The sequence below is a fragment of the Apteryx mantelli genome, chromosome 17 (genome assembly GCF_036417845.1).
Source record: "Apteryx mantelli isolate bAptMan1 chromosome 17, bAptMan1.hap1, whole genome shotgun sequence".
Lineage (NCBI taxonomy): Eukaryota > Metazoa > Chordata > Aves > Apterygiformes > Apterygidae > Apteryx > Apteryx mantelli.
Window position 1 is genome coordinate 17,153,901 of NC_089994.1, and position 25,484 is coordinate 17,179,384.

Below are 25,484 nucleotides of genomic sequence, written 5' to 3' on the forward strand. Positions count from 1 at the left end.
GCTTTGCTCACTGTCAAACAAGCTTGCAGGGAATACTGCTATTGTGCAATATTTCCAAAGTCACACTGGATTAAAATACTGAAACTTCCAGTCTTTGGTTAATTTAAAAGATGGCAATTCTGTTTGCCTAATGGTTAGAGAGACGTTTTATCGAGTAGGGTATGGTGCCATTCACACCTGGATTTGAGAGAACGCTGTACAATGGTCTAAACAAAAGCCAAACACCCTTAAGAGCTAGTGGCTGGGCCACCATATCATTGCATTAACAAACAAAATTTTTGCAGTCAACTTAAAAAAACCACATTTTAGTATAAATACTATATTTATTAAATATCTTTACAATTCATTTAAATGTATTTACAGAACTATTCCTGCATAAGTTATACCTCAGACATGAAATTCACATAATTGCCTCTTAGGTAAGCATAGATGATAGTCTCATTTTAACAAAACAAAACAACAAAAAAAGCATCCTCATTAGATACAGACTCAGATTTGCTTTATTATTTCAGCTATCTTTGTAAGAAACTACTTCATACAGTCAGTTACTACACATACACAGTCTGGTTTTCCCCCGGAGAAAGGATGTCCATTACCAAGAGATGGAGGTTCCATCACAAAATACTTTGCATCTTCACTAGACCTTCACCTCTCCCTTCTCCCTTACTCAGGCATAACTATCTGGTCCCAAAATCTGTTTTGTTTTGGTTTTTTTTTTTTGGCCATACCTTCTTTATAAACCTAAAGAAAGTAAATTTAGAGGGAAACTGTATGTTGCAGGTCTCCCAAAGATAGCCATAAAAGTAGCAAGGAACCACAGTTTTTCAATTCACCACATCTTAGCCCTTTTTTACCCATATACCTAGTAACACCGTTGCAGAAATCCCAACTCCTGCAAATGCTATTATATTCTGTGTACCATAGGTTACTGGTATATGAAACTCTTCCTTCTCCTTCAGATTACTGCTCCCTAACAGCCAGCTCCTGATAAGAAACATAAAACTCTCAGCAGCAGCTGGAAGCCAGCTTGTCCTCCATTCCTGCATGTTCCCATTTCATGGCACACCTTTCTTGTACGTTCCTCACGAACAGTCACAATAATCTAATCCTAGGAAGTGTTACTGCTTCATGCATCTTTTAAAGTTATTTTGATATTGTGGGCCCTGTCATTTCCTTTTCCAAAAATTTGTTGTGCGCAGACAGCTTAAGTTCATAGGAAGAAATTAGGTTTGATATGTTTAGAGTGCACATCTTAAAAAAACAAAAACAATCAAGCATGTGATAAAAATATTAATTCTTTATAATACAGTATTGCTTTATAAACAGATGGAAAAGCTATAAGCTTTACTGGTCTTTGGTGTGTCCAGTGAGGGATAAACTCATGATTTGTAAATTAAAATCCAAATTTGTTCTTTATTTAAAAAAAAAAGATGATGTGATATGAGGCAAATGGCTTTATATATACTGCTCAACTAAAAACTGCTTTAACACAAATAGCAAGGCTTAGACTCAAACCCACCAGGCAGCACAGTTTAGCTTCTGAGAAGGTGGCTGAATCTCTACGATCTCGGGTTCCAGACCCGGGATCAAAAGAGGCAGAGTACAGCGCATGCAACATCTCACATGGGGGCAAGCACCTTTGCCATACTCATTTATCCGATCCACATACATCTCCTAATTTAAAGTTCTAGCAAGTCGAAAAAAATAATGAGGACTGGACATGAGTGTACTGAGAGTAAGGGGTAAGAGTGCAAAACAGTCCAGGTCTACCGGGGCATTATTTTAAGGTAAGTTCAAGGGAGAGAATAATTGATCAAATCTGCTCTAATAAAGAAGCATGATAGTAAATACTGAAGAATAAAATGTAAAGATACCCAGATCTGAGAGAGAAACAGTCCTCCCAAATACTAGAAACAAAACCCTATACTGCAGCATGAATACATTCCTTCTAACAAGACAGCTAGATACAGCTTGTTCAATTTTAAAAAATAACAAGGACTGACAATTTGTGCAAAGTTATCCACCACTCACTGTTCCATGTATCGCAAAACTAATTAATTTTTTTCTTCATTAATATAATCCTCCCCGTACCCTCACCAAAATAATATTTTGGTCAAGTTAGGGTAGTTAAGGCATTTTGACAAGTAATTATAAGGTGATTTAAAATAGATAGCTAACATTATGCCAATTTAGGAATAGCAGATAAATTACTGAAGAGCTTCCAAATTAATCACTTATTATAAATGAAATGCCTGTTACAAGCATGATGCATTGAAATATAGTAAAATGACATGTACATGGTACATGTTAAATGATCTTAAATAAAAGCTTGACATAGTTACGCAAATATACAGTACAAGTCCACAAAAAATTCTTTAAACAAGTTGAGGTAACCTCAAACTTAAACAGTTTTAATACAATAAACCAGGTAGTAAAAATCTCCTTTTGAGATCAGGTAAGATTACTTACTGACCAAGTTTAACTGCACTCACCTAAACATCAACATTACCCGACTTTTTATATATAAAAACATGGCTTTAATTTATTTCTACATACTTTTCTACCAGCAAAAAAGTTAATGAAAAACTGACCAAAAATATATATAATCTTTACAGCTATCAGCTTTTTGTATGAACCTCAGGAAACAAAGGAGAGCTTGATGGAACGGAGGGGAACAATTGTGAGCTACTGTAATTCGAAAGGAAATGTAATATTGCAAAGTGGCTATTAGATAACTGTAAACATCATTAAGGTTCATTCTGAAAATCCTAAACTTTAGTTATTGAAATGTAAGTTTTGCTAATTATTCATTTAAGTTTGCATTTTCATACCTACTGCTGCTGCCACAGCATAAGCAGAGATGCACGTTTGAGAGTCAGAAAGACAAGGATCAACTTGACTTAAATTGGTGCAACGTACTCTGTTCTATATAAGTGGGAATGGCAATATCAACACAAATTATGTTCAGTTAACAGAATTATCTACCAAAAGCAAAGAAGTTCAGAGTTGAGGATGATCCGTACTTCGTGCAACCTCTCACTGTAGCACTTAGGCCATATCATCACATGCTGGTGAGATGGGTTAAAATGCTGCAGGGACCTCAGCTTTGAGCGTCTTGGCTTTTTGAGACTGAGTTATTACTTATGTTTAAAAAAAAAAAAGGTTTACCCACAGCCAAAACATCCAGATACCTGGCCCATTATGGACGAATGATCCGCAGAACTTTTAAGATCACAGTTAAGCACCTGAAATCACAAAACACATTTGCATCCATATAACTCGAACTAAGTATGTTTTTGAAATTTTGTACTAGAAAAGGCTCCTAGGCTGACACCATGTATGGCAAAAGCAAAATGTTTACAGCAGTTATAAAGTCTCCTGAAAACCGGAGCTTAGAAACACAAAACCTCAGCTATCACTGTAACAAGACTATGCTTCTGAAACTGTGTTCTGTAACATACCCTTTAATGAATAGTGAACGTTTCTAGGAGATATAGTAACACACCCTCTTGTAGAGGTTTTTTTCTATTAAATCTAGTTTGAATGCTGATAAACCAATTCTATCCATTTGAAAGTAAGTCACATTTCAAATGCAGTAACAACGTGCGATTGATCCTCCCCCTTTTACGGACAATTACTAAGCTCTGAAAGACATGCTTCAAGCCTTGAGTTTCTTCATTTCTTGCTGGCAGACAAAGACCAGTGTACTACAAGAGTGGTTCTTAACAAGGACTTCAGTTGTGTCTCAAGACAGGCAACGAGCTTGAAAACTGGCTGCTGAGATCAGCTGCAAAGAAAGAAAGCAATCCTGCCAGCAGGAAACTGTACATGTGAAGCTAGGAGCTCAGGGATAATGAAAACATCAGAAGCCGACACTCTGGGCAGATCAGTCTGTATATTCAGCTACAATAGAAAGAAGGACGGTGATGTCATCTGGTTTTCCCCCTGTAACATAAGAAAAATAAAATTATTTCATCAAACCACAGTGGGTCATCTTAGATAACTTCTTAGTCTGTGATATTTCCCTACTGCAAGCTCTTTTTAAAATAGTTTAAATACTCAAAAGTAGTTTTGCGTAGACAAGAGAACTCCGCTTCCTCCACTTCCTTTCCGAACGCAATTGAGAGTAGCAACAACATTTACCAGGGCAGAAGAGTTCTCCTTTTTAAGCAATATTGAGATCACAAACTGTTAAAAGGAGTATAGAACCCTGAACACCGTTGTTAGCCAGCAGAGCAGAAAGCCTGTTTTCTAATATACAGAGATTTTTTTTTTCTTTTTTTTAAATTACCTGAAATTGATTTGTTACAGGCAAGCTCCCATAAGTAAAAAAGTTTCTTCTCAGGAATTTACTGTAAATCAAACACTGAAGTATCTCTTTAACATCTTCTCCAGCACTATATTACTGCAAATCCTTTTAAAAGCTACTTAGTATTTTTAATAAGCACTTTTCAAACCAGAGTAACTAGAACAATACACTCCAAAATTCTAGAGACATAGCTCAGAGAAAAGGTATTTTACTATGCAGAAGTTCAAATCAGTCCTCTGGACTCAAGAGAGCTGCAGTTTCATTAGTGAATAATTGTGCTGGACAGCACTAGCAATAGATTCCATTTAGAGTTTCCACCACAGATCAGGCTCTTTGTAAAGCTCCTGCTCCATGTTGTTACAACTGTTGTCCCAACCTTTAGGAAAGGTGCTAAAGGGCCTTGCAGGAAATCCTGCCCTCCTGATACAGAGATAATGAGGACATCTTTACTAGCAGAATTTTTTTTTAAATATATATTTAATAGGACTATGAACTCTGCCAGGGGTTAGTGACCTTTCTAGAGCATAGAAAATACAGCCAACACTGAGATCAGTACTGGGATAGTAATGTTAAAAGGACAAAACAAACACAAAAACCCACAAAGAGCCTGAATTCAAGGAACAAGTCAAGAACAGTTCTCCTGGGAGCCTGGAGAATTTGTTCCGGGCTGGATTCCTGGTGCAGGAGAGCACATACTACATTGGAGAGCGTGCTGAGCCGAGTTCTCTGCATTACAGCCGGCTTCTGATTAGCTAGGGCCTGGTACAACCTCGTCAGGATCTGGGGCCCTTGGCAAACACAAAGCACTAGGCTGGGGCGGATCTGTTGCCAAGACCATTTCTTAACGTTGTGTTTTCATTACCAGATTTTAGAATACCAGAAATTCACTTTCTAACTTAAGATTTCTCAAGGATGGCAGGAGTGGGAGGAGGAAGAAAAATCTTACCTCTCACATTCAATCCATTGTCACATGCAAACTGTGCAAACGGTGACATGTAAGTGGGATCATATGCCAGCTCGTGAGCTTGCTCAGCAATGCTTCTTGCAGTCTGCTGTATACTCTCATAGTTGGAGTTCTAAATTAATGAGGGGAAAAAAAGTTATTCTTGTAAGAAATTCTATCAGTAGTCATTTTACTGATGCATGTCAGCTTTATAGACACCTGGCTGCAGACTTCTCTCTCACAAGTTCATGTACCAGTTATCACCTTCTGTTCCAAAAGGAACCTTCACTGTGTTTTAGGCCTTATAAATTCGGGCTAGAACTGCAAATCTTCAGAACTGAAATCTAAACCTGTTCCCTACCAGCAGCTATAAGACTTGTTTTATAGAGGAAACATAGGTTTTAAATACTTAGAAGACTAATACTTGAAATAGATTAAACAGTCTCACCTGAGGGAAACAGATTTGATACCTAATACTAGCAGTTCACAAGGAAAGAGCCATTCTTTCCTCACAAACCAGGCTCAGTTGAAGTAATTATGTTTTAATTTGAACAGAAAGTCTTAATTCTCTGAGCCTTTTGCCCAAATCAACAAGCGCTTACTTGGGAGAGAGAGAGAGAGAGAGGGTACTTAAAAAATTAGATGAGAAAATTTTAATGAGGCAAACTTTCTATGGACTTCCTTTTCTTCAAGTTCCAATCTTTTTGGTTTCAGTACCGCTGCTGCTTTACTCCAAGACTTATTTTTTTCATACTCAAGCAAACATGACACGACAAACACCACTGGTTTTGTTTTTAACTATTTTTTACGTGTCCTGTCATCTCAGAAGTTTTCCCAGCAGTTTGGGGAATTAGAAGGCACTTTGGCTGAACTTCCTACCCCAAGGAGCACTCCAGGGCCTTACTGAAATAACCCAATAGGTGGAGCTCAACTTTCTTCCATTAGAGAATTAAACCCCTAGTGTCCACTTAGGCTAAGGTTTTGTCTATGCAGAAAAAGGAGAGCAGGAACGTAGCAAACCCAAGTATTATTTAGCTAAAGCGTAAGCAACAGCCACACAGGCTAGCAACCAGCGTACAAGTCGCTTCCAAATCTGGTCATTAAAGCGTGCTAATGCACCTTCAACGCTGTCATTACCGCTGCTAGCTTGGTCAAAGCCTCTGCAATAGTTTGACTTGTACTACAATCACAGTTTTCCTTTTACAGCGTATCTGCCCGCTTTTCACTTTCAGGTCTGAATACTACACCAAAAAGAGGGGGGAAATGACAGTGGTGACTGTAGAGAGGGGGAAACAGTCTACCTCATGCTCAGACAGAGACCTCTCAGACATTTTGTCTGTAAGGACACATATTTCTGTCTAACATCACCTTTCAGTTGTGCAGCTGCAGGATAAGAGCAGGCAAAATTTTTTGAAACCGCACTATAATTCTACACATTAGCCTTATTTGCACTTCATAACATCAGAATAGTTTCCTCAGGAAAGTTATACATATTGATACCTCACAAGTATGCTTTCCTGTGTGTAAGTAAATAGCCTTCAGCACAACATTCTCATCCAAATTAAAATTGTTTAATACATTTTTACCATTTAAATGAACATTCACAGTTACTAACCTGGAAAAGTTAAACATTTGTGGAAAAAAAAGAAATTTTTAACAGAAAGGTAAAGATTTTCACGCCCAGGCAACTCAATTCAGATAGCTCATACTTCTTTAGAACTACTGTTTTTTAAGTTTTCAGATAACCTTCAAATTATTTTTAAGTATAGAGCCCACTCCCTCAAATACCCATAAGAGAATGCTGTATCTTCACGTATACAATCTACAACCTGCAAGTACAGATAAAATACAGTGTATGAGCGGTTGGCCGGGGCAGAGCCTGCTGTTGAACACCTCTCCCCATTTCCTTCCTTGCCTCCCTCCCATTACTGGCCAGTGAAACGGTACTGGCTTTTACTCAGGAAGTTTATGCAGAAGCTCCTTCTTCTAGATTCAGAGTGGGCGAGATCCAAGAGAGGGCGTTTTGGGGTGAATGTCCCTTTCTATTGCTCACATGTGGCATCAACTGAAAAGCTGCCAAATGAGAGCGCTCTGTGATGGGTCTTGTGTTTTATGCATAACACAGGTTATGGGCATAGAAAATAATGGTAATAGCTCTGAGGGATTGCCGGGCAAAAGCTATGCGAGAGATTTAGAACACACACACTTCTCACCTTTAGCTTTTTTAACTCCTGAAGAATCATGTAGTCAGGCATGTTGTCAAAGAGTCCATCTGTTGCAGTCAAAATAATGTCTCCAAGTTGGACGTCAAAAGAAGTACTATCAGCAGCATCAGGGCTGTGAAGGTAAGAGGTATGTCAAAGAAATGGACTCCAGCTCACACTAAGGCACCAAGCGATGGCAAACTAGCACACCAACAGCTTTTGCAATTCACTACCGCTATGTGTTTTGCTGCAACAGAAGAAGAATCACCAGCTGTGGAGCTTTTGCACCAGGGTAGCTTGTCAAGAAAGCTACAACACAAGAACTGTGATTGCAAACAGGTAATGTTCCAGCTATTACACAAAGGATTTGCATTTAAAATTCCCAGATGAACAATCCTGCAGACTAATCCACTTTGCAAGTGTATCTCCATGGAAACCAGTAAGCAGAATGGCAGTTCAGGGCTTCCTTCTTACCCATCTTAAACATGTAATAGAGCTATACTTGAAAGGACAATTCATAACAGGAATGGCCAAATCACTTTCTATCGCAATGGATAATGAAGTACGTCCGGAATTCACTACCAAGAGACCACAACAACTAGGTCTACTTATGTCTCACACATTACACAATACAAAGAAGAGGAAATATGTATTTTGGCCATGAATACAGCTGCAAAACCTGATTCTCAGAAGCAGCATAATGACAAAAACTTAATTTTAAAAGATCCTTTGGGATCTTTAAGAGAAAGAAAACGCACAGCATATCACGCCATTTGGCTATCCCAAAAAGCAGAAGAGCTGCTTTTGCTCAACTGATTTGTAGCTTCAGGAAGGTTAATAGGCTTTAGATTGTCTGCCCATCTCCACATATAGCCAAATTTAACATTTAATTGGGGCAACAATAAGAAATACCAGAGGAGCATTTAGACAACAAGCATGAGTACTAATTAACGTCAGCAGCAGCACAGAAACTAGCCAGCAAGCTATAATCATGATTCAGAATGGAAGTGTGGGAGCTGATTTATCTTGCGCTTTCCTTGTTATGCAATGACTCCAATTACTTCGTTTTCCTGATTTCCACTGGACGTTATCAGTTATCGCTTGTGGTAATTTTTTTTTCTTTCCACATAAGACACAGTACATCAGAAAAATTAAAACATTTTAATAGTTCCAGAATTCCAAAAAGTAACTTAAGGCTAGTCTAATACAGAGGTTTGTAGATTATTTAAGGGTTCTAATTTCAGAATCCTACACTGGCTTCTTCTCTGCAGCTTTATGAAGTAAAAAAGTACAAATGAAGTCATAAAACCACATGCAAGAACGGTGAGGAGTTCCAATAACTTTCAAAAAGAGCTGTTTTTGCAGTAAACATTACAAACCTTACTGCATCAGGCTTGAGATTTAAAACCTTAAATGAAAAAATTAAGATTCCTATTCCGTTCCCTATATACTATGTAGTAACTCCTTGAAGACACCTTTTTAAAATCTTTTTGTATTCATAAGAGGGACAACACACTAATGAGAGCATAACCATTGATCTGAGAGCTAAATTTTGACACATTTAAAATATGAATACTTTTTTTTTTTTTGCATTTTATTTTGCATTTTATTAGTGAGATTTCACAAATTCAGAGGAGTGATTTGCCTGACATTCTAGATTTCTTAGGGGAGGACACAAGTACAAATCTGCCTTTGGAACAACTCATTTCTGTGAACAGATTGTCCTTTCCGAATACTCTAATTTCCCAGCCTGGTGTTCTGCCAAACAGAGTTTTGCTCATTTTGGTCAAATACAATATGCTGCTGGAAACACAGCTACTCAGAAACACAAGCTACAGTCACATGTTCCCCTGCTCTATTCTTCAAGTACTTATTACCCTGCTGCCAAGATATCTAAATTAGTGTACTCCCAACCAGTCGCAAGAGAGTACAGACAGGGACTGCAACAAAAGCTGTCGATAAGACAAGACACTCGTGCAGGATGGCCTGCACCCAACAGCTGTAGCCTTCATTGCAACCGCTTTATTGAGCAAAGTCCCTCCCTGGACCAGAACATGCCGAGCGCACACCATAGACTCTATGGGAATATGTCATTATGATAACCATTAACCCAAAGTTGGACTGCACAACAGCCTACAAAATTTGGTAAGTATGAGATGAGAAATATTCACATTACCTTAAATACAGATGAGGATGGATGCAAGACTCTGATTGGATACTTTACTTAAAGCCCACATGCTACACTGCACTATCCAAAAAAAGTATGGTAGCGGCAAAACTGCAACCTTCTGGAAGTTAATCACAATTACAGATTAAAGATTTAAGATCCTGTCCCATCTTACCTGTCACTTAAGACAACTCCTTCTGCTTCTGGTGGAGCTATTGACAACTGGAATGGAGTGTTGAAGTAATGTTGCTGTTCATCAGATCGATGTACTACTTCTCCTCCTCTGACTACCAAAAATCCAGAATCTCCCAAGTTGGCTGTATGTAAACGATGACTTGTTCTGTCTAGAACTACTATACAAGCTGTACTGCTTCCTGGAAGCAAACGGAAAATGGTAACTGGAATTAGCCTTACAAAAATTGCTCATTCTATATGGAAATACTCAATAATGACAGAAAATTAATATACACTTAAAAATAGCAAGATACCAGAAATCTTTACAACACATACTATGACTTTATGTAGAACTTTTCTTGCTTTGGTCTAGGTAAACACATTATGCTGACAAATACCTGTTTTATTCCAGTTTATTTACAGCAAGATATGTCAGCACGTTTACAAAAAACACAAAATGCAGAAATTCTGAAAGCATGAGAATAATTGAATTCCCATAGCATCCATACTATGCTAGGTGTCTTCCACACCTTTTCATTCATCAACTGAATACAATCCATGACAAGTAAATAGATAATTGCAAGCGGTTCTTAGATATTGTTCCATTATTCTTGTCAAATATAAATATGCTTTTCTTTACGGCATGACTCTGTAAAACTGTCAACAAGAAAGGCCTAAACATTTTAAAGGAGCACAGTTTATTCATGTCATCCATTCAGAAGTAATATACTTCTCTAAAGCTGAAGAAATTAGCACCATTATCCAGTTAAGTGACAACAAACAGGCTATGCTATACATAATTTGGTGTTCTGCTAGCTTTTTAAAAAAAATTTGTGACAATACAAATCAAGTTTAACACAGTTCTATTTAAACAGGAGGAAACTTTTTTGGTAAATATCGTCACTACCCACCTTACTAAGCTAAGAAAAATTCCTGTCTTGTGTTCAAGATATTACTTCCACAAGTTGAAAGAAAACATACTTCAGAGACAAATACTGCTCCAGATTAAAAATTTAAAGCAAGACAGAATGGAAACGTTTCTACAAGTCTACAGTGCTCAGAATTATTCCAGTCATGCTTGAGGACACTAAGGAATTCTTGATTCATTCCTGGGGATCTAGCTACCAACTGTGCTTGGTGGCAAACCACAACAATTACTGTATCACAAAGACACTCATAACGCAGACTAAGTGCTTCACAGAAAACATAAATCACTTAATTTCTGCCAACAGGATAGCAATGCATCCAAAAGAACTTTCATTCCTGAAAAGTGTGAAATACAGCTGAAGCACTTCTTCCTGACTTCAAACTACCTCCAACAGAAGACCCCGTATCATGGGCTAGAGTATAACTAAACTTCTGCCCTAACGTTCTACCAGCAGAAGTTTCCAAGCACAGCTACACCTTGGAAGGACCACGGACTTACAATGAGCTAAACTCACAGTCAGGCTTGCTACCAAAGCTCAGCTGACTCTAGGCATCACTTATTCCAGAGGCTTCACTTTCTAATATAGGAATTCCCTGCAATTCACTTGCACTTGATTTGTTCTTTAGGGCATATAGTGAACCTCTGTTCTCCACTCTTAGAGAATAAGCCAAAGTAGCATCTTGAAAAAAAGATTAAGATTTTATATATGACAGAGTCCAAGACTGTTCTGTAATACAAGAACAGTGCTTAAATAAATGCCTCAACTTTCTCCCTCTTCAGTTTTATGTTAAAATATTTGGTAGATTCAATTCTGATAAACTAAGTATCAAGGCTTAAAGCACAACAGCAAGGAGAAGTTAACGTTTAATGAATCCTTCCTAATGAAGTCCTCTCCCTTCACTTTATTTCAAATAAATCCTAAGTGTTCGCTGCTGGGTTAATTCAAGGGTTTTCTCCTACTTCTAAAAAATACTGTTCTTGGACAAAGGAAAAAGACTAAAGACCATTAGCTTCAAATTCTAACTGTATTAACACAGTGTAACCAGGAGGCCATGTGTGGAATGCAGATCTTGTGACTCAGCATATGCTGCTTTTCAGAACTTGAAAGGTCAAGCCAAACAGGGCTGCCTCCGTCTACAAAGGAGTTGTGAGAGCTCTCACCAGCGGCCCACTTTGTAGATCACTTACAGCTACATATGCTTTGCACAAATAAGCACTACTAAACACACAAAATCCTAATGCCATTACTGACCATCACTATTTTAGTGACACTTGAGGTCACTTCTGAGGTTTGAACCTATTCTTTAGGCATATAATGCGAGAACATCTGTTCCTGAGCTCAGCAGACAAGCTAAATATAGCTTACCCAGCACTCTCCTGGCACAGTATTTTAAGGTCAGGTGAGAAGTATGCATATCATGCAGGGTAACTCTTTCTCGGTGCATAAGAGGTCACATGCCCTTCAGAAACCTGTTCTGTTTGCAAGGCTGTCAGCTGAGCCCAAATTTTGCCTTAATTTCTATCTGCTCACAATTTTCAAGGCATATGCTGCCTAAAGTCATGCTTGGCACAGAATATGCTAGGCATATACTTTAGTTTGCCAAAAGCACCCCCCCCCCCAAAAAAGACAACCCTATAATGATCTCCCTCCCCATGAATTATAAAAATAATATAAGATACCAATGACTGTATGATATAAACTAACTACTTAAGTCAGCAAATTAGGTTTTAAGTTTGTTGGACAGGAAAGGCAACAAGAGCAGTGAGTGAGTAGAACTGCATCCTATTACTATTATCATCAGAAAATATTTTTGTTCGGACAACTTAAACAGCCACAAGGAACTCTTAACAGTTTTGAAATAGAGAATGATTATTTATATGCACATTTACACAGAAAGAGAGAGAGAGAGAGAGAGAGAAATAGCACGCCTGCACAAGCACACACACAATAACATATTCTATAGCAAAGCTTATTTTGCAAACTTTCTGCAAGCATGGGTGAATTACCACCTTTCAAATACAAAGGCAGTTTGTTTTCTTTTTTAAATAAACAAGAATTCCCTGCATTACTGAATGAGTCAAGATAATTTTTAAACATACAAGCAAAAATAAGATGCTATCAAAACAGACATCTTCATCTCTGTTAAAGACAACTGTCTGTAAATTTGTTGTAGAAGCATAATAACAGAGTTAAGCAACACCGAATAAGCACATGTCTAGATAACATACTACACAGATCCAATTTGCACATCTTTGCTGTCTTACCAAGCAAGGGTACTTTGTTCTGCAGCAGCTCACAATAACCTGCGGTGAGAATCCCAACAGGATTACTTGGTACAAACCGTCCTTCTTTTACTAAACGTTCACATGTTCGCATTAGAGTCCCTGAGAACTGAGAAGGGTCAACCCCATAGTCTCTCCAGCCACCTACACCATCTGCTACCCCTAGAAGAAAACAAAACAAAAAGGGTTATATGAACCGAAATAGCTACCAAAACAAGGTTTTTAACTGAATTCGCACACAGTTATTACATTCAATAACTAAAAAGCACCACACAGCACCTGGCTGAAAAACTTTAAGAAAAATATTTCTAAGCATTTTTAAGATAACTTCTAACATCAGCTCCTACATAAAACTCCAAATACCATCTGAGTTGCTAAAAAGAAGGTAAAAGTCTATTGCTCAGAACTCCATGAGGAGACTGACTGCACTAGAGAACAACTGTTGGGGAGCTTCTTGGGGATCCAATCACATTAACCTTCCATTAGCCCATTAAAAAGGAAGAAGAGTTTTTTATTGACTTTCAGTTTTAGAGTCCTATGATTTTAAACAAGATAAAAATGATAAAGAAACTCTTCCCCACTACTGAATGCCCCGAAGTCTTTCCTCAAGCAACTTGCTCATTGGAAGGATGATGCTTTCCACTTGGTAACGTCATTTTCTGTAGAAACAAAACTATTTTTCAAAAGCGTTCAAAAACCACATAAACCAACACAATGCTGGGACCTACATCTTGCAAAAGCAGTTTGTTGCTTACAGCTCCTGCCAAGTAAGAGAATGAAAACTGACTACGGTCCAATCATTTTTCACTTAGTTATTCAAAACAGCCTAGATAGCAGAGGATTAGACAAATTCTGCCAAAGCTTGGGAAGCTTCTGCGCAACAGCAGAGGCAAATACCGAAGATGCACATGGAAAGGAGGTGGTCAGAGGTGGATGAGCAGCAGAACCAATCACTATGTTCATAGTGGTTTGATGCCACTGCCAGGTGGAGATAAGAAAAGCCAGCTGCTACAAAAGACTAAACTCCTCAGCTGAGTCAGGAGTAAGGGGTAGATATCGTACAGAAACCCATCAGTATCTTGAGCACTTCCAACAGCTGCATGTCTATGCTTTCCTTATCCAAACAGCAGCAGTGCCCCATTTCAGCTTTCTGAACCACAATTTAGTATCTTTAGTTCTTAAACTATGAAGTTTCCGGTGAAATTTTGACCCTTGTGGTTATGAGGGGATGCAGGTACAGTGGCAACAAGGAAGATGCCTAACAGGCTGAAATAAGAGATCTTTTCATGAGATAAGAAAAAAAACCACCACCCCCAAACCAGACATATTAACAGTAAATAAAGGGATATGCAGAATGAATGAAGAGACATTAATCCCAAGAGAAGAGTCAGGGAAACGGATTTTTAACCAAAACTGAGGGAAAAAAAACCTACTAACAGCAAATGGTATTCTGCTGCCTATTTGGCCAAAATATTTTGAACTTACCCAATCCGTTTTAATGTTAAAATTAAAATACTGTCTGAAGATAGGTATTATCCATGAGAGCAATCTACCCAAGGAAAAAAATAATTCTATCTGGAAATTTTTTCAGAATTTAAGAGTCTTTTTGATCCTCAGACTATAAGGAACTAATCACCTGGAGCATAGGGTTTTATAACAAAATAAAACTCACATAATTTGTTCATGATAAAAGCACAAAGACCCAATTTCAGAGATCAGACTGTGCTAAAGAACTGTCTCTTTAGAAAGAACACCACTTCTAGCAAACGCATGAAGATTTGACTGAGACGGTAAAACTAAGTTTGCCTCATCTACAAATGCCCTTCACATCGGACACTGTCTGAAACTGAGATGGAAGGTTTAGAGCTGACCTTGGCACGAACTATAATCTGACAGGAGGTTATAGCCAGATTCTGAACAGCCTATCAACATTAATCAGATTTCTCCCAAAAATAGTGCACAACCTTTCAGACACCTGCTTTGTCCGTGTTTTCTTTCTTTGAAGAACAGTATAGGAAGGCAGATCCCTGTGTTCATCTCTCTAGAGCAGAACCTGGAACAAAGCTCATGCAAAAGCAGCCTTGGCAATCTGCGACATGCCTTTTCTGGTTCCTTCAGGAACAAACTAATCCTCTCTTTACAAATCCCACAGGTTCTGGTTAATACTGGATTAACCCTTTGCTTCCTACCACCAGTCACACAAGTCTAAAATAAAAGATCAACAGGAAAAAGTTTCCATTCTGATCTAGAATATGAACTGAAATAGAAACTGAGAAATGTCAGTTTGGATGATGATGATGCCTGCTTCGTATTAAGTTACCAAATGAGCATCTTTTTTTTCCCCTTTGATGAGCACAATCCGGCTATAATTTTTTCTAGCTGAATATAGCAGTACGAAGTTGAAGGCCATATATAAATGGACCTCTTGCATCTGCCATGTTACTAGCATTGCTTCAGTGACGAAAGTATTAATGCAATAAAAAGATGATGTTTGAAAATTGCTGACCAAAGCTTTTGAGTCCTAAGGTTGTTACAAACAAGCTCATCAAAAGTTACATAGTTTCCTCAAATGCTCAACAGACCTTTTCATTAGTTTTCTTGGGAAATATTTAAATAGAAATATTACAGCACCACTATACAGTACAAGAACGACAGTTTTCATGAAAAGCAGCTGATCAGGTTAATTATCCAAACCTATCTCAATTTTTAAAACACACATGAGAGTATGCCAGCCGATTTCTTTGGCTCACTTCTTACTCCAAGCAGGAAATTTGAATCTGTAATCATGGCAGGGTACTTCAAACTCTGTCTTGAGTCATGAAATGGCTTTTTCTGTCTTCCTTCCTGTCTTTTTGCAAGCTATAAACAGCTATCAGTACATTCTGCCAGTATCTTCCAACACAAGTATCCTCTAGTTAGTCTATGAGTAGGTCCCTCTAACTTAGCTCTGCACCGCACTGGAAAGAACAGAGCATCTGCTTCAGAATCAACAAGAGAGTCATGCATTCCTTCTCCATCCCTGGCACGGGAGCAGCAGGACCATCACATTCCCGAGCAAGCCCATAAGTATGCTTTAACTGCAACATCTGTCTCCCCTAATCTGCTCCCCATAACTCATGCACCATCACGATCGCATAGCTCTTGTCCTCTCCCAAGATAGACAGCGTGGGGTTTCTGCAAGGATTTTTTTTTTTTTATTGCATGCTTTAAAAGAAGTCAGGTCAATTAATTTAATTTAAGTTAAATGACCTTACAGGCTCCTAAAGCATGGTACGTGAACACTGCCAGAATAGGCAAATGCTTCCTCCTGCTCAGGCACAGAGCCAGGAATTACTGCTGCCACCCAGATCAATGACAGTACACAGGCAAAATACATTCAGGAAGCTCTAAATTACACAGTACCACCTGGAAAGTATCTACCTTCACTGTTTTTGCCTTAAAGTAAGAGTTTTCAGTTCCCCAAGATCTTCAGCCAGCCTGTCCTACAAACCAGGATGGTTTTTAAATAAAAGCAGCATTTTAAGTTCTCAACATAAACTAGACAGTTTTATGGAAAAGGAGTGAGATTTTAAACAGGTTGAACTCACTGCTACTGAAAAAAGATGAAATGTAAATGAGACTAAAGTACAAGAAAACTTTGTGACATTTGACATATAGAAAAAATTGAGCTAAAAAGTATTTGTGAGACATTCCAAACTCCAGAAGAAGTAAGAACAGAGAACTATACTCTCATAAATAGGTCACCTTCTATGCAACAGCATGTTTTCTCCTCTCTTACCAAAGGAAAATGTATAAGTACTGCTATTTGCGGTATCACTGCCAGGGAATAATGATAAGCTATATTGATCCATATTATCCTTATTTTCACCTAAGACAAAAAAAATCAAAAATTCAAAATAATTATTATTTTAACAAGTAAACAAGATTACTCAAGTTTTGGTTTTCTTACATTTCATCAAAAAACATTAAATATGGTATTCTAGAATCCACCGTTTAACCTCAAATATTCAGCTTACAACATATGAATCATAGCACATTTAAAACAAGCTGCGTGGCTGACAGAAGAATTGCTGAAGTTGAACTGTATAAAATCTTTGATTTTTTTAAAGCTATTCAGTGAATCAGAACATTCTATAAAAAGAATATTTCATTGGATTTTCCCTGTTCAAGCCTATTCAGAGGTTACACAAGTGTCCATGTACAATAATGAAATGCCCGTGGCTAGATGAACAACCACCATAAATAAAGCAACTGAAAATATCAAAATAAGTTACTTACTTTAAATGAGCAAATGCTTCTCAAATATTTCACTGCATTATGCGGACCCTTCAGAATTAGTGACAGAGTTAATTCTCCACTACATTGCCTTCTGCTGGAAAATACACAAACACTACTGCCAGATTAAATACTCGCTGCATGTGTCAGTTCAAAAATTGGCTCTTTCTAACTTCTTAAAGACTGAGTAAATCAAGATCTCTCATAGAGATACAATCATAACAAAGTTTCAAAACAAAGCACAAGTGATTGATGCTGCAGTACCAGAACTGAGCAAGTGAAGATAGCGGCATTCAAATCTTTTAAAACTGAATTCATAGTGCTAAAAGCACCCGGGCTAAAACACCAGCTGAAATACAAGCTTAAAGTTGTTTTGACTACCAGAGCACTGCATAAAGTTAACTGCAGAGGCCCAGAGAACAGACAGCCAATGCTGAGACTACTACTATGTGCTTTTCACTGTACACATTTAAGTCAGATCTAAATGTTCCGTCTAGTTCAGACTAAATAAAAACAGTCTTGAAGTTCAGAGCAAAATCATGACATTATCAAACCTGCTTCAAATCAATAGCTTCAGGACTGGAAGTTCTGGCCAGCTGGCAAGCTCAGCTGTCCATGGTCAGAATCCAAAAGTATCACCCTGTCCCAAAAATCTCTTGAAAGACAGTCACTTTCAAAACTCATATCAGCTAAGAAGAACAAGTATACACAGAAGCACCAGACAGGCACAAGCATGCCAGTAGGAATCGCTTTTGCCTGCAACCACAATTAACATTGCAAGACATTCCACTCATCTTAATGAGCTTTAAACTTCTTGAGATCCCTACCTGAATTAGCCACGAATAACTGATAAAAGAGCACCAAAAGGATATATTTATGCGACCAGATTTATTTTGCATCAAATATAGAAGAAAGACTAAAACGTTAACAAGGCACAGTCTATTGTACTACACAGAAGTTCGAAATATAGCACCTAATATTTGTCAGCATATCAGAGTCGAGATAAACTGATCTATGATTTATTTCATCAGTGACAAGATAAATTACACACCTAGATAAGCTCTCCATCCAAAGCAAGTTACAAGCTTAAAATCAGCATTAACTTTTCTAGCAATTTCAACAGCAGCATGTATGGGATCATGATATTATAGTCAAATAGTCTCCCCCCTCCCCAAGTTTTAACACAGAAATAACATAGTTAAATACAAATCCCTAAAGGTAGATTATGTGTGACTAATAACTAGTTACAAAATGAAAGGTTACTTACTCACATTAGGCATTTTAAAAGTTATGCTAGTCCTTAACTACACTTGCATTAAAGATACTGGAAGAATAACTGGCTAAGTGAAAATGATAGAAAAAGAAGCAGGAGACAAAGTGAGAGGCAATACTGAAGAACATATGAAAGGAATAACAGGAAACTGAAAAAATTAAATTGTGCATCTACTTTCAGGGGAAAGCAGAAGCCCCTTACATCAGTTTTCTCCTGCTACAGTCCACCATTATTTCTGAAACAGGTTTTTACAGGTGGATCTCTTACCCATTTTATTTAAGTCTAAGTCTGAGAAATCGCTCAGTGGATTTTGAGAGTTACAGGAAGGCACTAAACTAGTATTTATCTCTAGAAGTTCTGTAAAAATTTCCCCATATAGCTAGAACTACATAATCTCTCAAAATGTTGAACAATCTGGAAACTTTTTTGCAGCTGAACTGCTAGTGGCAGTTGACAATTAAATGCTGAAAAGGGGTAGGTAATGTAGAACACATCAGTCATGCTGTACTGAAAGTACTTATAGCCTGAATAATCTCAGGCTCACATATTAATAGTTCAGAAGAACCAACGTAAACAGCGGGAAATTTTTGCAGTGTTTCCTGCAACATAAGTATGATTAATGCCTCACCTACTGTACTTGTGTTCAGCTTTGCTTATTTCCTTCTGTGATTTCTGACAAAACCTGCTTTTCTTTCAAGCAGCAACCCTTAAAACCTGCTTGTGAAAGGAAAATTGTCCACTATCAACAAGCATCAATAGCACACACAATAACAAAAAAAAGCATTCAATTGCAAATTCTGATCAGAACATGTTCAGTGCTCTTACAGAAACTGTAGTAAAGAAGAAGAATCAGATTTTAGTTTCATCCTCAGAAAGAGAGCTACATTTCTCAGAAGTTACATTCTATACTACTTAGGAATAGCTCTGCTGACATTTGGATTAGCTGTCCTGGCAAGCGTGTCAGTGAATTTAACTGCTAAAGGGCATGTTTCTCAGTAATCTGTAGTTCCTTTACAAGTGGCAGTACTTATGTTCCCATGTTAAAAAGAAAATTTTGTTTTACATTCCTGGACTATTGCATGTAGACTTTTTTTTCAGACCACTGAATACTTGATCTAAGATGTCCTGAGTTTTCCCCGTACAGTAGGTGAAACTTGCAGATCACTTGCCTGCTTTAGTTTGTAAGTTTTAGCAGCAATCTCTTTAATAGATACAATACCAAATAAGCCACTTAACACGGTCTTATGTGACCTTCAGGCATCAGAAAGAGAAACGCTTTGTCCTCTATAGTTGCCAGAGCAACCTTGACATTTCATCTACAAATCCTTTTACGTTTTTTAGTTTACTTTTCTTGTGCATATTTTTCTTGACAAATAGCAAGACTAACAACTAGCAAGGGGCTTCATTTGTCATGGGGTTTATACCTCCTATGTAGGCTGCTGACAAATTTAATTTTTCAAATAAAATGCTATTCCTTTCAGTTCAGATTTGAATCAAGATTTGCAGCTGATAGAACAACTGCTAAATTTTAACTTTGTAGTGGACAAACGGTTCCCTACTACTGCTGAGGGTACAGAAATAGTTTGGAAGACTAATCAAGTCATACTGGCTACACCCAATCTTTTACCCAGCACAGACTTTGTATAAGTGATGCTGTCACAGGATGCAGACTGGTTGCTGTAATGTTTCAACAATGAGTCACACAACAGTTTGGAAAATGCATAAAAACTAACAAAGACATCAGGAGCCTGATAAGGCAGGAATAAGCAAGAAAAGGCAGATCCCAACAACAGAGAAGAAGATCACCAGCATAAGACATCTCAACATTTATAAACAAGTTTCAAAATTTAGTTTTGTAAAGTGAAATGCTTATATAAAACATTTAAATTCATTACAAAAAAAATTGCGTTTTGTTCCCTACACTCTAAAAAAATCCACTCATATGATAATTAGAAAAAAATGAAGGTGTCAGTTTCTGAAGTTTTGTTTTTTAGCTTTGAAAAATTACCTATCTATCCTTTACAGTTAAAAAGGCATGTTTTCAAATACGAACTGCTATGTAAATATCTACAGAGTCAAGAAGATGTTCAAATATTTTGACCATTTCATTCTGTAACCATGTGAGGATCTGGACAACCAAGAACCTGACAGTGAACATACAAAAAGGTACAACATGGTACAAACAGCAGCAGTAAGCAAACACTTGCATAAATCATGAGGCTCCAAGAACAGAGATTAATATTAGCAGTAGAGCTATTTCCTTTTCTCAGAGGCATCCCAAAGGAAACACTATGGCTTTGAGTTTCTTGTTCCTTCCTGTGCTCAGGTTGAGAAGAAAACATACAAATCTAACAGGTATGTAACAGCCAGAATACAAAATAAGAGACAACGACCCAAGGATTCAAGCACACCAGTAACAGTCCCTACAAAGCCTTTAACGTCTATGGGAGGGCTGGAAATAACATGAATCTTCAAAAGGTTTCTGTTGATCTTACTATGAAAGGATAAAGTTAAACATTGTTAAATTTTCAATCTTTGCAGTATACATGAAACAAACCAAACACGTTTAGCATTTTTGTATATAAATAGATCTCTGCTATTAACATACAACCTCTCTAGCCCTAGTCAACTTTTGTTTGACCAAAGAAAATGAATCCCCAAGCACTCATGCCAAGTAGCTGGGAGTAGCTCTTTCACTGTTACACCACACCCATATCCACCCCACACAGGCTTACTTTCCATATATTGATTCCAGAAGAGACCGCACAGAATAATTTTAAATTAATTATCTGGCATAGCTTTGTCACTGATGACTACTATGGCAGACTAAATCTAAGTGATCCCCTTGAAATTCACTCTTCTCTAAAAACATCCTTAGTGTATACAATATTCACTTCTGCCAAAAGCATATGAGCCTCTTCATTAAACTAACGCTAAAAATTTTGAAACTTGAAATGGCAACAGTTCAGACAGTTTTGCTGAGGTGTACCGAGTTAGTACAAAAGTTACGTGGCTCACTAAAAGATGGATAAGGAACTTCAGATTTGTGATGAGAATAAGGGGAACTTGAGGACAGGGAAACCCTGGTGCTGAAACTTCTTTTGCAGCAGCATAGAGGAGCTGGTGAAAAAGGGAGAACAAAGAGGCGATTGCACTAGCTGAAACAAGGCAGCAACTACAACCACAAGCTTAAATTCCAGATGAAGAAAAAGCAACAACTTAGATTGCATCAAAAACCATCCTGAGTGTTAATGTTTGCAGAATATGCAGCGATTTTAATTTATTCCTACATATGAATATTAGAAAAGCAATAAAGAACAAAAATGAAAATGGCTTTACAGAAAAAGAAAAAAGAAGTTCTATTTAAATTCTGTTTTCATTTTGATACTTAAAATATGCTGGTCTGAAGCCTTCTTTGCTGTTTGATCCTTGAGTGGAGTTACAATTCCATTTGTCATCAAGTTGCCATGAAAATTAATGCAAAGACAAACTTAGTAATGCGATTCTCTGTTGATTCCAGCAGGAAGACAAGACAGGCTGCAAGTTCACATATGGTAATTACCAAATATGGCCAAAAAACCCTAAACATTAGCAGATGGCTCTAAATACACTCCCTTCCCCATGCAAAGAGTCCACCTGTAAGTAAACAGAGATTCTGCATTTCTCTTAGGGATGAATACCAATTGCTCAGCTATTTATCAGTGTTGGCCTCATATGAACTTTAAAGGCAGCCAGTGTTAGTCACATGTTAAAGTATGGTTGTCCAACAGCTAATTCTAATGGCAAAAAAGTTACTCTGGAACAGGCACAAAAGAGACACAGATTACCTAATACATTGATAGAGCTTCTCTATCTCTTTGAAGATATAGCATCACCTACAGCTCCCTTAAGAATAACCAGCAAAACTGTTACCTAGCACCAAGTTACAGTTTCCTGAAATAATGTCTGTTATATTAAAATGTAATTAAGTTACAATGACAGCACAAAATTCTTAAGCATCAACCAAGCACTGTAACACTGTGACACACTGCAACAAAATCCCACCATTTTTCAGTTGAAAAGGCGGGGGGGGGATCTTTTTTTTCCTAAACATCAAAAGTTGCAGTGTAAAGTTATTTCTGTCACTGAGAAGCTCAAAAACTAACTCTTGCAAGTTGCCAGCCATGTTCAACCTTGACTACACAGGAGAAAGGTCAAGCACTGTCAGAAACAATGCCACTCATAAGCTGAATATTCCATTGATTTGCTATAATTATTCACTATATTGAAAGCTAAAGTCTTAAGATCCACCTTGCACATAAGTGCAGACCGGACTGTGTAATCAGGATATGAGAAATACCAAAACTGAGGTTTGACATTTGAAACCAGTCTCAATGTCACTTTGTCTTTCACTTGACAAGGACAAAGCATGGACTAAAATAAGGAAGTGTCTGCTTCAATGGTCTTCTGTGTTGAAAAGGAATACATATTGCACTTGGCTAGACTTTAAACATGGAAACAAAGTGAAGCGTGCTCCAGGTTGTTTCTCTGGCTTTCAGAGCCACTAGGCCTTGGAGGCACCTACAGGTGACACACACCAAGGTTGGGCCTGGACTGGCGGCATGCGCTGCCCCTTCTCAGGGCAGGCTGAGCCCGGGGGGTGTCACGCTGCAGCTAAGAGCAGAAGGCAAGTAAGAAGGGACCCTGTTTTGCCGTTTAGAGGCACCGCAGCCCCAGCTCTGCCGTGACCGGCGCGGGGTCACGCCGCAGCCCAAGCGCTTCAGCATCTGCGGCTCGGGGCCGGGGCTGCTCGCAGCCGCTTCAGCACTTACCCAGCACGTCTGCCGAGCGGTGCCGGGCCACGAAGCAGGCGTCATCCCCGTAGCACATGCCTTTCTTGAGGATGCCCTTGCGGAAGTCTTTGCCGAAGCCGCAGCTGGCCGTCACCAGGCTGTAGTCGCGGGAGTCCGTCTGAGAGAGGCCGCCCAGGACTGCCCGCGCCACCAGCCTGCCGTAGGAGAGCACCGAGAACATGGCGCGGGGCGCCCAGCAGCCCAGAGCGCCGAGCAAGGGGAGCCACCGGCGCAGCCGCCTCCCCACCGGCCCGAGCCCGCGGCAGGCGGCCAGCCTCCCCCCGGCCTGCCCCGGCCCCGGCCCCGGCCCCGGCCCGGCCCCGGCCCGCGCGGCCTGGCCCCTCCTCGGCCCGGCCCCTCGCTCTGCCCCCGCCCTCGCTGCGCTGCCCCCCGCGCCGCCGGGCTCCCCTCAGCGCCGCCGGGCTCCCCTCAGCGCCGCCGCCGCCGCCTCCCGCGGCGGGGGGGGGGGGGAGGGGGCTCTGCCTCCTCCTCCCCGCAGTGGCCGCCGGGCGCCGCCCGCTGCGCTGGCGCGGTCAGAGCCGGCGCTGCGCGCTGCGCCCCCTCCGCCCCCAGCCGGCCGCCGCCATCTTCGACGCGCGTGCTGAGGCCCGGCGAGCGGGCGGGCGGCGAGGTCAGCCCCGCCCCGCGCCACGGCGCCTGCGCGGCGGCCCCCCCCCGCCGCCTCATTGGCTCCCCGCCGCGCCTCATTTGCATGCGGAGAGACAATAAGGCGGTGCGTCTCCCGGCGGCCCCTGCGGCGCCCTCCCCCTCCCCCTCCCCCCGCACCGCCTCCCGCCCTCTCACATGACGCCCCGATAAGCGGCGTCGCGAGGCCCGGCCGGGCCCGGCCGGCCGCTCCTCTGCCCCTCGCCGCCGCCTGGCCCCCCCCCCCCCCCCCCCCGCGATTGCGCAGTTATTTTTTTCGGCCCACGGGTTAGCAGCGCTGCGCGCGGCCTAGATACTTGTCCTCCACACCCGTATCGGGTTGCGCGTCTCGCGTGCTCTGAATAACTTGAAGGAACTTGGTGGCCTTCTGCGCTTTTGGGCCATTGAGCACGGCTGCCTGAATCACAGCAGGCGAAATTTATTTTTAAAAGGAGAACTCCTTGTGTTTTCGTGAGATGTACAACCAGCTCTCCAAAAGACGCTTTTTTTTTTTTTTTTTTTAATTATGTGATTCTAGTTGAAATGTGTGCAAGGGTACAGGCTATTGGTCCATTTTAGAGATGGGAGATTAGGTGCCAAATAAAAGAGGGCCCTTCAGATAGGGTCACCATATGCAGTCACCACGTAAAAAAAAGCACTGGATAGTATCACAATTCCACATCAGAATGTGATATATAAACAAAGAGAAGCAGAGTGTGTTGGTTTTCAAGTGTCAACTTGGACAACTTGAACACACCAACCCCTTAATGAGTCACCCTTTTCAAAAAGGTTAATTCCTTATCCTCCGCAGATTGGTTTTCTGCGCAACTTGTGGCTGTGCAAAATGGCTCGGCGCTTTGCAAGTTCCTACAGTAGCTCTAAACAATGCACGTTAATTCATGTAGAGCCTATGCATACTCACGCATAAAGCGGCTGCCACCGCATTATATAATCAAAAAGGTATGTAAATAACAAAACAATAGACAGGAATAAAGCAGAGGTTGGCCTGAAACCTGACTTCAGTGAAAGCAAAAGCTGCGTGGCATACTTCCTGGACCCAACCCACTGGGAACATTCATATCGAAGAGATGTCATTATAATAGGATAAGTACGCATTTCAGTTGCTGTCTATCTCGATGGAGGAAATATTCATTGCCTTTAAATTCGTAGAGGCTTAAATGATGCACAAAAACTTTCAGCCTAAAACCAAAATTGTCTCCAAACTTCAAAAATTAATCTGCTCGTTTGCTATTCAGGATGTAGGGAAAGACAACGCAGAGACCTTGGAGAAGGCCCAGGCCCGCTTTGGTGAAATCAGAAGCTGCCACTACTCTTGCCAGCAGGCTGGAGATAAGGGTGTGCTGTGCCGCAGCCAGCCAGGGCGTGTGGGATGACAGACAGCGCTTGCAAGGTGGCTCCTCTTAACAGCAGACCTCGCTGCCGCACCCCTT

The 25,484-nt window shown here is 39.9% G+C and overlaps 1 protein-coding gene across 1 annotated transcript; it reads right to left on the reverse strand.

The window, feature by feature from the left end:
- Positions 1-303: 303 nt before the first annotated feature.
- On the reverse strand, positions 304-23,661 carry PPTC7 (protein phosphatase targeting COQ7). Its single transcript, XM_013956187.2, has 6 exons — positions 23,368-23,661; positions 12,991-13,170; positions 9,799-9,997; positions 7,466-7,589; positions 5,256-5,385; positions 304-3,945 (listed from the first exon to the last, which is right to left on the reverse strand). The coding sequence occupies exons 1-6, from the start codon at positions 23,567-23,569 to the stop codon at positions 3,887-3,889; spliced, it is 894 nt and encodes a 297-aa protein (XP_013811641.1). The 5' UTR covers positions 23,570-23,661; the 3' UTR covers positions 304-3,886.
- Between the last annotated feature and the right edge of the window lie 1,823 nt (positions 23,662-25,484).

Excerpts from the sequence above, each read along its gene's own strand:
- PPTC7 (XM_013956187.2), bottom strand. The coding sequence starts at position 23,569 with ATGTTCTCGGTGCTCTCCTACGGCAGGCTGGTGGCGCGGGCAGTCCTG. Across the intron at positions 7,590-9,798 it reads GGAGTTGTCTTAAGTGACAG|CCCTGATGCTGCTGATAGTA; the intron begins GTAAGATGGGAC and ends TTACCTTCACAG. Across the intron at positions 3,946-5,255 it reads CAATGGATTGAATGTGAGAG|GGGGAAAACCAGATGACATC; the intron begins GTAAGATTTTTC and ends CTTATGTTACAG.